This window comes from Moschus berezovskii, chromosome 1 (assembly GCF_049115385.1).
Source record: "Moschus berezovskii isolate FMDL1 chromosome 1, NW_MosBer_1.0, whole genome shotgun sequence".
Lineage (NCBI taxonomy): Eukaryota > Metazoa > Chordata > Mammalia > Artiodactyla > Moschidae > Moschus > Moschus berezovskii.
Genome location: NC_142460.1, coordinates 153,546,487 through 153,560,669, shown reverse-complemented (window position 1 = coordinate 153,560,669; position 14,183 = coordinate 153,546,487). Strand labels below are relative to the sequence as shown.

The 14,183-nt window shown below is 43.0% G+C and overlaps 1 protein-coding gene across 1 annotated transcript; it reads left to right on the top strand.

The window, feature by feature from the left end:
• The first annotated feature begins 8,329 nt into the window (after window positions 1-8,329).
• LOC129552142 (proline-rich protein 23C-like) lies at window positions 8,330-9,284 on the top strand. The gene has a single exon (XM_055420309.2). The coding sequence runs from the start codon at window positions 8,409-8,411 to the stop codon at window positions 9,282-9,284; it is 876 nt and encodes a 291-aa protein (XP_055276284.2). The 5' UTR covers window positions 8,330-8,408.
• The last annotated feature ends 4,899 nt before the right edge of the window (window positions 9,285-14,183 follow it).

Genomic DNA, 14,183 nt, shown 5'->3' with positions numbered 1-14,183 from the left:
TCATCATTCAAAAAATGAAGATCATGACATTTGGTTCCGTCACTTCATGGCAAATAGAAGGGATAAAAGTAGAAGCAGTGAAAGATTTTATTTTCTTGGGTTCCAAAATAAGTGCAGACAATGTCTTCAGCCATAAAATTACAAGCTTCCCCTAGGGAGGAAGATATGACAAACCTAGACAACATATTAAAAAGCAAAGATATCACTTTTCTGACAAAGGTCTGTATGGTCAAAGCTGTGGTTGTTCCAGTAGTCATGTACAAATGTGAGAGATGGACTGTAAAGAAGGCTGAGCACCAAAGAATTGACACTTTCAATTTTGGTGTTGGAGAAGACTCTTGAGAGTCCCTTGGACACCGAGATCAAACCAGTCAACACTAAAGGAATTTAACCCTGAATATTCTTTGGAAGGATGGATGCTGAAGCTCCAATACTTTGGCATACCTGATGTGAACAGCCAACTCATTGGAAAAGACCCAATGTTGATAAAGATTTCAGTCAAGAGTAGGTAGTGACAGAGGATGGGATGGTTGGATGGCATCATCAACTCAATGAACATGAGTTTGAGCAAATCTGGGATATAGTAAAGGACAAGGAAGCTTGGTGTGCTGCAGTCCATGGGGTCTCAAAAGTCAGTCATGACTTAGTGACTGAACAATAACAATAAGCTTGTTTACTCAATGTTCAAGTCTCTTTCACTGTTGCCGACCATCTGTCTATTCTTTTTTAACATTCCCTGTCCATAGTATTATATAGTATTTGTTATTCTTGTTTGGGTTTCTGTCACTTAGATTGTGATAGGCTAAATTCATCCAAGTTCCTGAAAGTGGCAGAATTTCAGTCTTCTTTCTGGGAGAGTATTATTCCATTCTGTGTGTATGGTTTTTTGTGTTTGTCAGTCCTCTCCTGTATCTAGTATCCTGAGGATAGGCACTAGGGTTGCCTCATTGTTTTGCCTATTGTCAGTGCTGCTGCTGTAAACATCCAGTGCCCCGTTCACTTTTAATGAGAGTTTTTGTTGTTTTCAGGATGTATACTCAGGAATAGAATGGTTGGATAACATGGTGTCTCTACCTGTAGTGTTTGGAGGAAACTTTATTCTATTTTACCTAATTGTTGCCCCAATTGTTATTCCCAACAACAGTGTCTGGAAATTCCATATTCATCCTTTTCTAGAGACTATTTCTTTTTAAAAGACTTTCATATGCTATCCATTGTTAACGTTGTGAAGTGACATGTCTTGGTTGTTTGAAATTGCATTTCTATCGATTAGCGATGTCGAGTATCTTCTCCCATGTCTGTTATGCATCTGCCTCTCTTCTTTGGACCAAAAAGTGTATTCAGAATGTCTGCCTATAGTCTGATTGAGTTGTTTGGTTGTTTTTATCCTACAGAGCTGGAGGAAGTGTTTATAGATTTGGATCTGTCCTATCACTTGCAGATATTGTGTCCAATTCCATAGGATGCCTTTTGGATTTCTCTGTAGTTTCCTTTGCTCTGTGAAAACTTTGAAATTCAACTAGGTCCCAAGCATTCAGATTTGCTTAGATGACTTTTGCCTGAGGAGACATATGCCTTGATACAAATGGTGCCTCGATTTATGTCCAAGATCCAGGGTCTCATTGGGGAGTTTTATGGGTTAAAGTCTCACTTGGAGGTCTGTTACCCATTTTGACTTTATGTTTCTTGAAGGCCTGTAGAAATATTCAGGTCTCTTTGTTGTCCATGTGGGTGTCCAGTTTTGTCTGCAACACATGTTGAAGAGGCACTCTTGCTGTTGTATACTGGTACCTTTTATGTTGTGAATGCATTGACTACAGGTGCCTGCGTTTACTTCTGGGCTCATGTCTGGGATCTCTATTCTGTTCCATTGAGCTCTGTGTCTGCTACTGTGCCAGTACCATGATGTTTGAATTTCTGTAGCTGTGCAGTTTGGTCTGAAGTCTAGGAGGGTGGTAGCTTCAACCTTGCTTTTTTCCCCCCCATGTTTGCTTTGGCCATGTTGGGTCTTATATGGCTCCCTATGAATTTTAGGAATATTTGTACTTGTTTGAGAAAGAGGTGTTTTGCTAGGGACTGCCTTCAATCTGTTGATTGCTTCAGGCATTATGGCCGTTTGAACAATATTAATTCTTCTAGTTCCAGAGCTTGTGATATCTTTGTATTTTTCTGTGTCATCTTTCATTGCCTTTGTCAGTGTTTCTGAAAAATTCGGTGTTTCTGAATTTTTCAGAATTCAGGTCTTTCTCCTATGAGTCAGTTTTATTTTGAGGTATTTAATTCCTTTTATGGGATTAGTATTGGCATTCTTATTGATTGGATTATATATGGCTTTCTTCTTCTCCTATATTCCTTTTCCCTTCAGTGAATATCTTCTTCCTGTATAAAAAAGCTAAATTTTCCTGTGTATTAATCTGTATGCTCAAAATTTGTGGAATTCATTTATCAGAACCTATTCTTTTATGGTCAAGATGTTAGTAATTTCCTTTTTAAAGTTCTTGCCATCTGCAAATATTAATAAGTTCCCTTCTTTTTATCCAGTTGGGTGCCTTTTATTTCTTATTTTGCCTACCTGCTGAGACTAGTTTTTCCAATATTTTTTAAAATAGAGAAACTGTTCAGGGGCAGTGTCATCATTCTACTTCAGGCAAGAACAACAGTGTAGATATACAAGAAATTTTTGAAACTGCCCTTTCTTATACCACATTTACTTGTAAAGGCCTGTAGTGCATTTTGGAGAATGTCTCTCCAATAAAAGACAGAATAGGTAATGTACTTTGCTGATAACAGTATGAATTGCAATAAGGTTTTACACATTGCAAAGAAAGACCCACAATACATGGTCATTCCAGGAAGAAAACAAATTCCCTGTGTTATGTATGTTAATAGATTGAAAAGGATCTCCTCACATCAACACTGGATTAGGAGTTGGTGGGAGCTGAAGTCAGCTACAGTTTTATATATGGTGTTTATATTTTTAAAGAATATATATCCAGGTATTATTTTTAAGTGAATAAAAATAAATAGGAATTTAAAATCCTAGTTATGCATTTTTGGGGAATAAACAAATGGCCCTCATTAATGTTAATGTCAAGAGCACCCTTGGTCCTGAAGCTCTGGACCTGTACCTCAGAGTGTCAAATGAAGGAAGAAAGCATTCACTAAGCTCAGATGCCCAATGCTGAGAAAACTCAGCCCTACTTCATGATGTCTATCTTTTGCCTGACTTCTGTACTCAACTTTCCTCACTCTTCTCCTAACTGGACCACTGGCAGCCATCTTCTATCCTATCTTGTACCCTACCCAGAACTGGGATTTATTTGGTAATTCTGCCTCACAGTAGTTGAAGAAGTTCATACAGATTGAATAGTTTGTTTTGATTGACACCAAGAAAGACCAATGGTGGACCTGAAAATCCACTCAGAGAGTCATTGAGCATCTTAGAGTAAAGAAAAATAAGGTAAAAAGAGACAACCGATCTGGTGCTCAGCAAGTCATTTATGAATTATATAGATGTTCTGTCATGAAAACCTATCAAAGTAATTTCTTTTTTATTTTTAAAAAATTTTCTCCCAGTCTCTGGGTTATCTTTTCACTTTCTTGGTGGTATCATTTGCAGGACAACTTTTAAAATTGTTTTTCATTTTATTTTTGGTTGCACTGGGGTTTCATTGCTTTGCGGGGACTTTTCACTAGTTGTGGGAATAGGGGCAACCCACTCCAGTGTTCTTGCCTGGAGAATCCCAGGGACGGCGGAGCCTGGTCGGCTGCCATCTATGGGATCGCACAGAGTCGGACACGACTGAAGCGACTTAGCAGCAGCAGCAGCATAGTTGTGGTGGGTGAGCTTCTCATTGTGGTGGCTTCTCTTGTTGTGGAGCACAGGCTCTAGGTACACGGGCTTCAGTTGTTGCAGCACTTGGGCTTAGTAGTTGCAGAATGGGGGCTCTAGGGTACAGGCTTAATAACTGTGGCATGCGAGCTTAGTTGCCTTGTGGCATATGGAATATTCCCGGACCAGGGATCCAAACCATTGACACTCAGATTCTTCTTCACAGTACCACCAGGGAAGTCCGGGAAAAGTTATTTTTAACATATCTGACCCCTTTCTAGGATGATGATGAGGATACTGTTTACCATTTCATTCACTGAATGTAGGCTACATGCTGGGCACTCTTCAAGATACTGAGAACAGGGCTACGATATCATTGGGAAAGACACATTATAAACATAATAAACAATGAATAATTTCTATTTACTAGACACTTACCATGTTCCAAGAACATTTTACCTACATTGTCTCACAACCACCCTACACAGTAGATGGCATTCTCCCCTCTTCATATGTAAGGAAGCAAAGGTTACCAAAGGTGAAATGGCTTGCCTGTGATCACACAGTTATAGAGGGGCTGACCAGAAGAAGAAACTGGGAGTGTCTATGCCAGGCCCCCAGTAACTGTCTTTGTTTCAGGGCAGGACCACAGTCCCTTCTAAGCGGAGTTCAATGTGAGGATTCACAGGGTCCCAGACAATAATAAGCCCAGGTTCTAATAATAAGCCTACTGATGTCAGGAGAGCAGTGGATAAGAGGTGGCACCAGCTGGGGCAGAACCCACCCTGCTCAGGGTCTCAATACTCACCATGCCAAGAGCTCCAAACCATACCTGGTGTCCTGGACAGATTTTGGCTCCTCCATCTGTCCCTTAAAACACAGCATGTCCACACTCACTGTCCTGAATGGAGTTCCCATTGAATGTTCTCTGACTATGGGATGTTCAAGCATTGTCAAAAGAATTCTCCGGGACCAAAGCAGATGTTTCTTGCAAGCTCCTCAACATATCCTCGCATCTTCCTATCCTGCCTTCTGTACAAACAACAGGAGAACAGCAGCTGCTCCCATCACCTGGGAATACAGAAGTAGGTGCCTGTGGCATCCATGTTCACCCAATGAGAAATCATGTTCCTGGTAGACCATGCCCTGAAAACTGTGTACAGCCCCTGCATGTTCCCTCAGCAAGCCTCTTGATTTATATAGGGAATTTCTTAGCCCACAGACAAGACACTGGAATGCAACCATGAGAGTGGATGCAGGAAGGAGTATAGGGGAAACCACTGAAGGCAGGCCCAGGAACGGTGAATTTCCTTCATGACTGTGTCACCAACAGGCTGGGATGTCACCTTGATCATACACTGCAGTGTTCCTGAACCCCTCAAATGCTGAGTGAAAATAAGTTCTGTCATCTTAAACTCGGGCCCCAAACAGAATCTTTGTGGAGCTGCTTAAGGAGAATTCCTATGCCCATGGCTCTCGGAAGTCTAATCAGTGGTTCTGGGATGTGGCATGGAATCTGCATTTTACACTAACTGGCCAGAGAAGGGCAGTGTCTGCCAATTCACAGATCACTAGCTTGAATGTCCATCAAAGGAAGCCTGATTTTAACAGGACTCTGTATGAAGGAATATTATGTGGCCCTAAAAATGAGACCATATAAGCTATTTTGTAAAAAGGGACAAAGCGAGCAATCATACGATAAAAGGACACAAAAGGAAGTATTTCACCTTCTTTTGAAACATATGAAAGAATTATCTATAGTAGTAGTAGAAGTGTTCCAAAGTAATTATTGAGTGCTTTCTTCTATTAGCTCTGGATAAGTTGTGGATTCCAAGGGAACATTTCATGCAAAGATGGGCTCGATAAAGGACAGAAATGGTATGGACCTAACAGAAGCAGAAGATATTAAGAAGAGGTGGCAGGAATACACAGAAGAACTGTACAAAAAAGATCTTCACGACCAAGATAGTCATGATAACATGATCACTGACCTAGAGCCAGACATCTTGGAATGTGAAGTCAAGTGGGCCTTAGAAAGCATCACTACGAACAAAGCTAGTGGAGGTGATGGAATTCCAGTTGAGCTATTTCAAGTCTTGAAAGATGATGCTGTGAAAGTGCTGCACTCAATATGCCAGCAGATTTGGAAAACTCAGCAGTGGCCACAGGACTGGAAGAGGTCAGTCTTCATTCCAATCCCAAAGAAAGGCAATGCCAAAGAATGCTCAAACTACCACACAATTGCACTCATCTCACACGCTAGTAAAGTCATGCTCAAAATTCTCCAAGCCAGGCTTCAGCAGTATGTAAACCGTGAACTCCCAGATGTTCAAGCAGGTTTTAGAAAAGGCAGAGGCACCAGAGATCAAATTGCCAACATCCGCTGGATCATGGAGAAAGCAAGAGAGTTTCAGAAAAACATCTATTTCTGCTTCATTGACTATGCCAAAGCCTTTGACTGTGTGGATCACAATAAACTATGGAACCTTCTGAAAGAGATGGGAATCCCAGACCACCTGACCTGCCTCTTGAGAAACCTGTATGCAGGTCAGGAAGCAACAGTTAGAACTGGACATGGAACAACAGACTGGTTCCAAATAGGAAAAGGTGTACGTCAAGGTTGTATATTGTCACCTTGCTTATTTAACTTATATGCAGAGTACATCATGAGGAACGCTGGGCTGGAAGAAGCACAAGCTGGAATCAAGATTGCTGGGAGAAATATCAATAACCTCAGATATGCAGATGACACTACCCTTATGGCAGAAAGTGAAGAGGAGCTCAAAAGCCTCTTGATGAAAGTGAAAGAGGAGAGTGAAAAGGTTGGCTTGAAGCTCAACATCCAGAAAACGAAGATCATGGCATCTGGTCCCATCACTTCATGGGAAATAGATGGAAAAACGGTGGAAACAGTGTCAGACTTTATTTTTTGGGGCTCCAAAATCACTGCAGATGCTGATTGCAGCCATGAAATTAAAAGACGCTTGCTCCTTGGAAGGAAAGTTATGACCAACCTGGATAGTATATTAAAAAGCAGAGACATTACTTTGCCGACCAAGGTCCGTCTAGTCAAGGCAATGGTTTTTCCCGTGGTCATGTATGCATGTAAGAGTTGGACTGTGAAGAAAGCTGATCGCCGAAGAATCGATGCTTTTGAACTGTGGTGTTGGAGAAGACTCTTGAGAGTCCCTTATACTGCAAGGAGATCCAACCAGTCCATTCTAAAGGAGATCAATCCTGGGTGTTCATTGGAGGGACTGATGCTAAAGCTGAAACTGCAATACTTTGGCCACCTCATGCGACGAGTTGACTCACTGGAAAAGACTCTGATGCTGGGAAAGGTTGGGGGCGGGAGGAGAAGGGGACGACGGAGAATGAGATGGCTGGATGCCATCACCGACTCAGTGGACATGAGTTTGAGTGTACTCCGGGAGTTGGTGATGGACAGGGAGGCCTGGCGTGCTGTGATTCATGGGGTCACGGAGAGTCGGACACGACTGAGCGACTGAACTGAACTGAACTGAACTGAAGTTGTGGATCCACACCTTCCTTTGGCCACCAGGATCTGTAACATAGGCGTGCCTTTAAAGTGACACCCAGATTAAAGGCGCTGCCGCCTGCATCACCTGGAGGGGAGCCTAATGGGTGAGAGGATCTTCTGCTACTTCCGGATTCCTGGCCAATTGGTTCTTCCTTTGGCACGACAATTGAGCTGCAACATATACACCTCTGAGTGTAGTGTAGGTCAAATTCGATACACTGAACTCTTGGTTTAGTGATGGGAGTATAACAATGACCATCTTGCTAAACTGATATACACATAAGTTGATCGTGCAGCAGTTACTAATAAGACAGTCAATTCTAACATCGCTTTCCCTTTCAATACCGCTGCAAGGATCTGGCAGTCATTGAGAACACAGGCGTAGACTTAAGGATGTCATCCAAAAACTCACCTCACTATCGGACCAAAAGAAGATAAGAGGTCACTGCCAGGGCGAGGTCTCAGGGGATGAAGGAACTACATTTCAGTGTCCCGGTGCAGCGTTCCAATGGTGGGACTGGAAATGTAATCGGTTTTCCGGTTAAGGTTTTCCGCATCTGAGGTCAACACGAGGAAAGCCAAGGACTTCACCCAGGAGTGGCACGATCGCTCCGCTCCCTTCAGGCCTATAAAAGAATCTACACTGAACTACCCACCAGGGCCAGGGCTCTTGGGCCTCACAGACTCCATTTCTGTAGGCGGAGCCTAGGAAGGGGCGGGGCTTAGCGTGAGGCCGCTTTGCGACTCAGGTTCCGCCGGCTTCACTCACGGCATCCTTGGCCCACTCCTGTGCAAACCCGTCCATGTGAGGAGCTGAAGCTTCAAACTCGCAAGACTGAACGCAGCAGCTCCCCTAGAAGCCACGACTGAGTGGCTTCCCCAGAGGCAACCCCAGAGTTCCGAAGACTCGTCCTGCGTTCCTGCGCCCCACCGCCCCGCGTCGGCCTCACCTGTCCAGCCGACCTGTCACTGCCTGCTGGACCCAGCCCTCTGTCGCCTTCTGCCAGGTCCCAGGCCCGCGGCGACACTCACGTGATGGGCAGCCGACCGCGCAGCCCCACCGCCTACCCTGAGGACACGTGGGGACCGCGGGACGGAGGACCCGGCCCTGCCAAGCGCCGCCGAACCGAGGAGCCCGCGCGCCCCAAGTCCGAGTCTGAGGCGGCGCCCAGCCTGGATAACCTGACCTGGTCCCCGACAGCGGGCACCCTCATCTTCGTGGCTGTCCTGCCGGCGGGATGTGCTCTGCACGTGCTCCTGGACGACGTCAAACTGCTGCTGGAGCCCGAGCCAACGTCTGTGAGGCAAGTGTGTCTCAGAGGTCGCATCCTCATGCTGGTCCCCGAGGCCCTCCTGGGCTCGGGTGTGGAAGAGCCGTGGGGGCAGGGCCTAGAGCCGGACGCTGTCCTGAGCCCTCCCGGGGAGTACGTGGCCCTGGAGCCGGGACTCTCCTGTGCCGCTGTCCCAGAGATCGCCTGCCAGGGAGAGGCCAGCAAGGAGGAAGCGAATGCTGACGCTGACTTCCTGCTGGGCGGGATGGATCCTGCCTCAGTCCCAGTCGCTGGGCTCCACTCTTCTGCTGGAAGTGTGACTCACTTTGACCTGTTAGACCTAGTCTCAGAGCCCTCCCCTCGGGCCTCCAATCCTAGTCCAGAGAGAGGCTCTCCTCAGCACGAGGACAACCTGGACTTGCACCTTCTGGAGCCCTTTCCTGACTCACCACTCCAACCTCTACCTCCTTCTCCGAGTCCAGGTCCCCAGGAGCGCCCCTGTTGCCCTCCTGGTCCTCCTTGCAAGGCCCGGAGATGCCTGTTCCTTGAATCCACTGCCTCCCACAATTCCTGGGCACCTGAAGGGGCACCAGGACAGAGTCTTCCGATGTTGGTTTTGTATATATTGCACACACTGTAAAAATCACACGAATAGATCCTTTTTCGATGCAGGTTGCAGAATTTTCTTTTTTTAAAAAAATTTTTATTTTTTTTTAATTGGTGGAAAATTGCTTTACAATTTTGTGTTGGTTTCTGCCATACAACGTGAATCAGTCACAATTATATATATTTATATATATGCCTTCCTACCTGAGCCTCCCTTTCCTCCCCTCATCCCACCCCTCTAGTTCACCAGGCTGTGCTCCCTGTGTTATTTAGCAACTTCCCACTATTTATCTATTTTATACATGATAGCATATATGTGTCAATGCTACCTTCTCAATTCATCCCACCCTCACCTTTCCCCACTGTAATCACAAGTCCATTTTTTTAGGTTCATCAGTGCCATTTTTCTAGATTCCATATATATGTGTTAATTTGGATACTTGTTTTTCCCTTTCTGACTTACTTCACTCTGTGTAAGGGGCTCTAGGTTCATCCACCTCACTGCAATTGACTCAAATCCATTACTTTTTTATGGCTGAGTAATATTCCATTGTATAAATGTACCACGTATTCTTTATCCATTCATCTGTTGATGGACCTAGATAGGGTGCTTCCATGTCCTGGCTATTGTAAATATTGCTGCAGTGAACACTGGGATACAAGTGACTTTTACAATTGTGATCTTCTCAGGGTATTTGCCCAGTAGTGGGTTTGGTGGGTCATGTGGTAGATTTATTCCTTGTTTTCTAAGGAATATCCGTATTGTTTTCCATAGTGGCTGTATCAGTTTACATTCCCACCAAAGTACAGGAGGGTTCTATTTAATGGGAACAAAAAAATAAACACTAGGGACCTAAGAAGACATAAAAGCTTTTGCACAGCAAAGGAAACTATAAACAAGATGAGAAGATAACCCTCAGAATGGGATAAAATAATTGCCAATGAAGCACAGAAAAATGATTAATCTCCAAAATATATAAGCAGTTCATACATCTCAGTATCAGAAAAAACAAACAACCCCAATCAAAAATGGGCAGAATACCTACAGAGACATTTTTCCAAAGAAGACATACAGTTGGTCAATAAACACATGAAAAGATGCTTCGTATCACTCGTTATTAGAAAAATGCAAATAAAAACTACAATGAAATACCACCTCACACCAGTCAGAATGGCCATCATCAAAAAATCTACAAACAATAAATGCTGCAGAGAATGTGCACTGTCTAATTTGACCAGTGGTTGCCTAAAACACCTGAAAGGAGCTCACCTGGGCAAAAAAAAAAGGCATCTTCAAGTGTAGCGTTGTTTCAGGCAGCCTTCCTGTTGCTTAGGTTTTCTCTAGGGTGGACACTCAAGCAGTTATATCCCCCGCAGTTCTATCCCCCACCTTTCTTCAAAGCTAAACCACAGCACTTTTCTAGTAAATATTAAAAGCCATCTTTTCTCAAGTGTCCTACCAACGCCCCTTCCACTTCTTTTCCTGATAATAGAGTAATTTATAAATTTTTTTGTCTACAGGCTTTGGTCCTAGTGTCCATCTAAATTAATAATATGACAACCCTCTACCCTGTTTTACATTTTCTGGATGGCCTTTGTGGGGATCTCACTACTGGTTCTATGGGACAAATGTAATTGGATACAAGACTCAGAATGGGGAACAATGATTATGGGCTCTCCTCTTCTTGAATGATTCAGTTCAGTTCAGTTCAGTTCAGTCGCTCAGTCGTGTCCGACTCTCCGCGACCCCATGAATTACAGCACGCCAGGCCTCCCTGTCCATCACCAACTCCCGGAGTACACTCAAACTCATGTCCACAGAGTCGGTGATGCCATCCAGCCATCTCATTCTCCGTCGTCCCCTTCTCCTCCCGCCCCCAACCTTTCCCAGCATCAGAGTCTTTTCCAGTGAGTCAACTCTTCGCATGAGGTGGCCAAAGTATTGCAGTTTCAGCTTTAGCATCAGTCCTTCCAATGAACATCCAGGATTGATCTCCTTTAGAATGGACTGGTTGGATCTCCTTGCAGTATAAGGGACTCTCAAGAGTCTTCTCCAACACCACAGTTCAAAAGCATCGATTCTTCGGCGATCAGCTTTCTTCACAGTCCAACTCTCACATCCATACATGAGGTTGGCAAATTAACTCTACTGCTATTTTTGTGGGAGTATTTTCCAAAAATGGACTCCCCTTGTAGCTCAGTCGGTGAAGAATCCACCTGCAATGCAGGAGACCCCAGTTCGATTCCGGGGCCCAGAAGATCCCCTGGAGAAGGAAATGGCAACCCACTCCATTATTCTTGCCTGGTAAATCCCATGGACAGAGGAGTCTGGCGGGCTACAGTCCATGGGGCCGCAAGAGTTGGACATGACTTAGAGTCTAAATCACAATCATTTTCCAAAAGAGCTTACTACTTCCATCCTTTTATTCTTATATGTTTTTAATATAATTCTCTTATCGTAGAAAATTTATAATACTAAAGATTTTTTGTTTTTATGCTTTTATGAGTCAATATGTTTTGTACGTTGTTACTAGCTCATAGAAATAAGTTGTTCTTATATTGGTCTGGTATCCAGCAATATTAATTATAATAATCACTTCTCTGTGGATTTGCTTGCTTGACTGATAAAGATAACATCTCCAAATAATGAGAGTATTGTATCTTTTTCTTTTACTAAGCCTTTTACATCGAATTTTTCCTTAATCTTTTTTATTGGTTATTGAAGTAATAACCATTACTTCAAATCGAGGGTAACCAATATGGTTATCGGTCTATGGTGACTGCTAGGGTTATTCCTTTCTCTTCTTTTGAAATACAGTTAAATATAATTTTATATGATTTTATATTAGTTTCAGGTATACAAAAATAATTCAATACATTTATGGATTATATTCAGTTTAAAGTTATTACTAAATAATGAGCATGTTTTCTTATGTAATATGTCCTTGTTACTTATCTATATAGTGTAGTTTTATTTTATTTTTTTGTAATTAATTTATTTTTTATTGGAGGCAAATTATTTTACAATATTATATTGGTTGGTTTTGCCATACATTGACATGAATTCGCCCCGGGTTTACATAAGTTCCCCTTCCTGAACCCCCCTCCCACCTCCCTCCTCCCTTTATCCTCCCTCTGGGTCATCCCCACATGCCAGCCCCGAGCATCCTATAACATGCATTGACCCTGAACTAGTGATTCATTTCACATATGACAACATACGTGTTTCAATGACTTTCTCCCAAATCATCCCACCCTCACCCTCTCCCACAGAGTCCCAAAGACTGATCTATACATCTGTGTCTCTTTTGCTGTCTCGTATACAGGGTTATCATTTGCATCTTTCTAAATTCCATATATATGCGTTAGTATGCTGTATTGGTGTTTTTCTTTCTGGCTTACTTCACTCTGTATAATAGGCTCCAGTTTCATCCACCTCATTAGAACTGATTCAAATGTATTCTTTTTAATGGCTGAATAATACTCCATTGTGTATATGTACCAAAGCTTTCTTATCCATTCGTCTGCAGATGGACATCTAGGTTGCTTCCATGTCTTGGCTATTATAAACAGTGCTGCAATGAACATTGGAGTACATGTGTCTGTTTCAATTCTGGTTTCCTCGGTGTGTATGCCCAGGAGTGCGATTGCTGGATCATATGGCAGTTCTATTTCCAGTTTTTTGAGGAATCTCCACACTGTTCTCCATAGTGGCTCTACTAGTTTGCATTCCCACCAACAGTGTAAGAGGGTTCCTTTCTCTCCACATCCTCTCCAGCATTTATTGCATGTAGACTTTTGGATAGGAGCCATTCTGACAGGTGTGAAATGGTATCTCATTGTGGTTTTGATTTGCATCTCTCTGATTATGAGGGATGTTGAGCATTTTTTCGTGTGTTTGTTAGCCATCTGTATGTCTTCTTTGGAGAAATGTCTGTTTAGTTCTTTGGCCCATTTTTTGATTGGGTCATTTATTTTTCTGGAATTGAGCTGCAGGAGCTGCTTGTATATTTACCAGAAACTATAAAACTCCTAGAGGAGAACGTAGGCAAAACACTCTCCGACATAAATCACAGCAGGATCCTCCATGACCCACCTCCCAGAATATTGGAAATAAAAGCAAAAATAAACAAATGGGACCTAATTAAAATCAAAAGCTTCTGCACAGCAAAGGAAACTATAAGCAAGGTGAAAAGACAGCCTTCAGAATGGGAGAAAATAATAGCAAATGAAGCAACTGATAAAGGATTAATCTCCAAAATATATAGTGTAGTTTTAAATCTCTTAACCTTATACCCTGTCTTATCCCTTCCTTCTCCTCCCCACTGTTAGCCACTTCTTTGTTCTCATTATTTGTGAGTCTCTTTCTGTTTTATTATATGCATTTGTTTTATTTTTTAGTTTCCACATATGAATGATAACATAGAGAGTATATATTTTCTCTGACTAATTTCATTAAGGAGAATACCCTGTAGGTCCACGCACATTGTTGAAAATGGCAGAACTTCACTCTCTTTATGACTAATATTCCTCACACCTTTTTTTTTTCTTTTAAACCTGTACATTTATTGGTTTGTTTGCGTTGGGTCTTAGTTGCAGCATGTGAAACCTTCATTGTGTCGTGTGGGATCTTTCCCTGCAGCACATGCACTCTTCAGCTGTGGCGCCCAGGCTCAGTAATTGTGGTGGGCCGTCTCTGGAGCACATGGACTCAGTAGTTGTGGCTCAGGGGCTTAATTGCGCCACAACATGTGGGATCTTAGTTCCCTAATCAGAGAGCAAACCCATATCCCTTGTATTGCAAGGCAGATTCTTAACCACTAGACCACCAGGTAAGTCCCCTGTACTGTGTGTGTTTAGTCGCTCAGTCATGTCCAACTCTTTGTGATCCCATGGACTATAGCCCACCAGGTTGTCCCCTCATCTTCTGTAT

What these genes read in the sequence shown, in the direction of transcription:
- LOC129552142 (XM_055420309.2), top strand. Translation starts at nt 8,409, where the DNA reads ATGGGCAGCCGACCGCGCAGCCCCACCGCCTACCCTGAGGACACGTGG.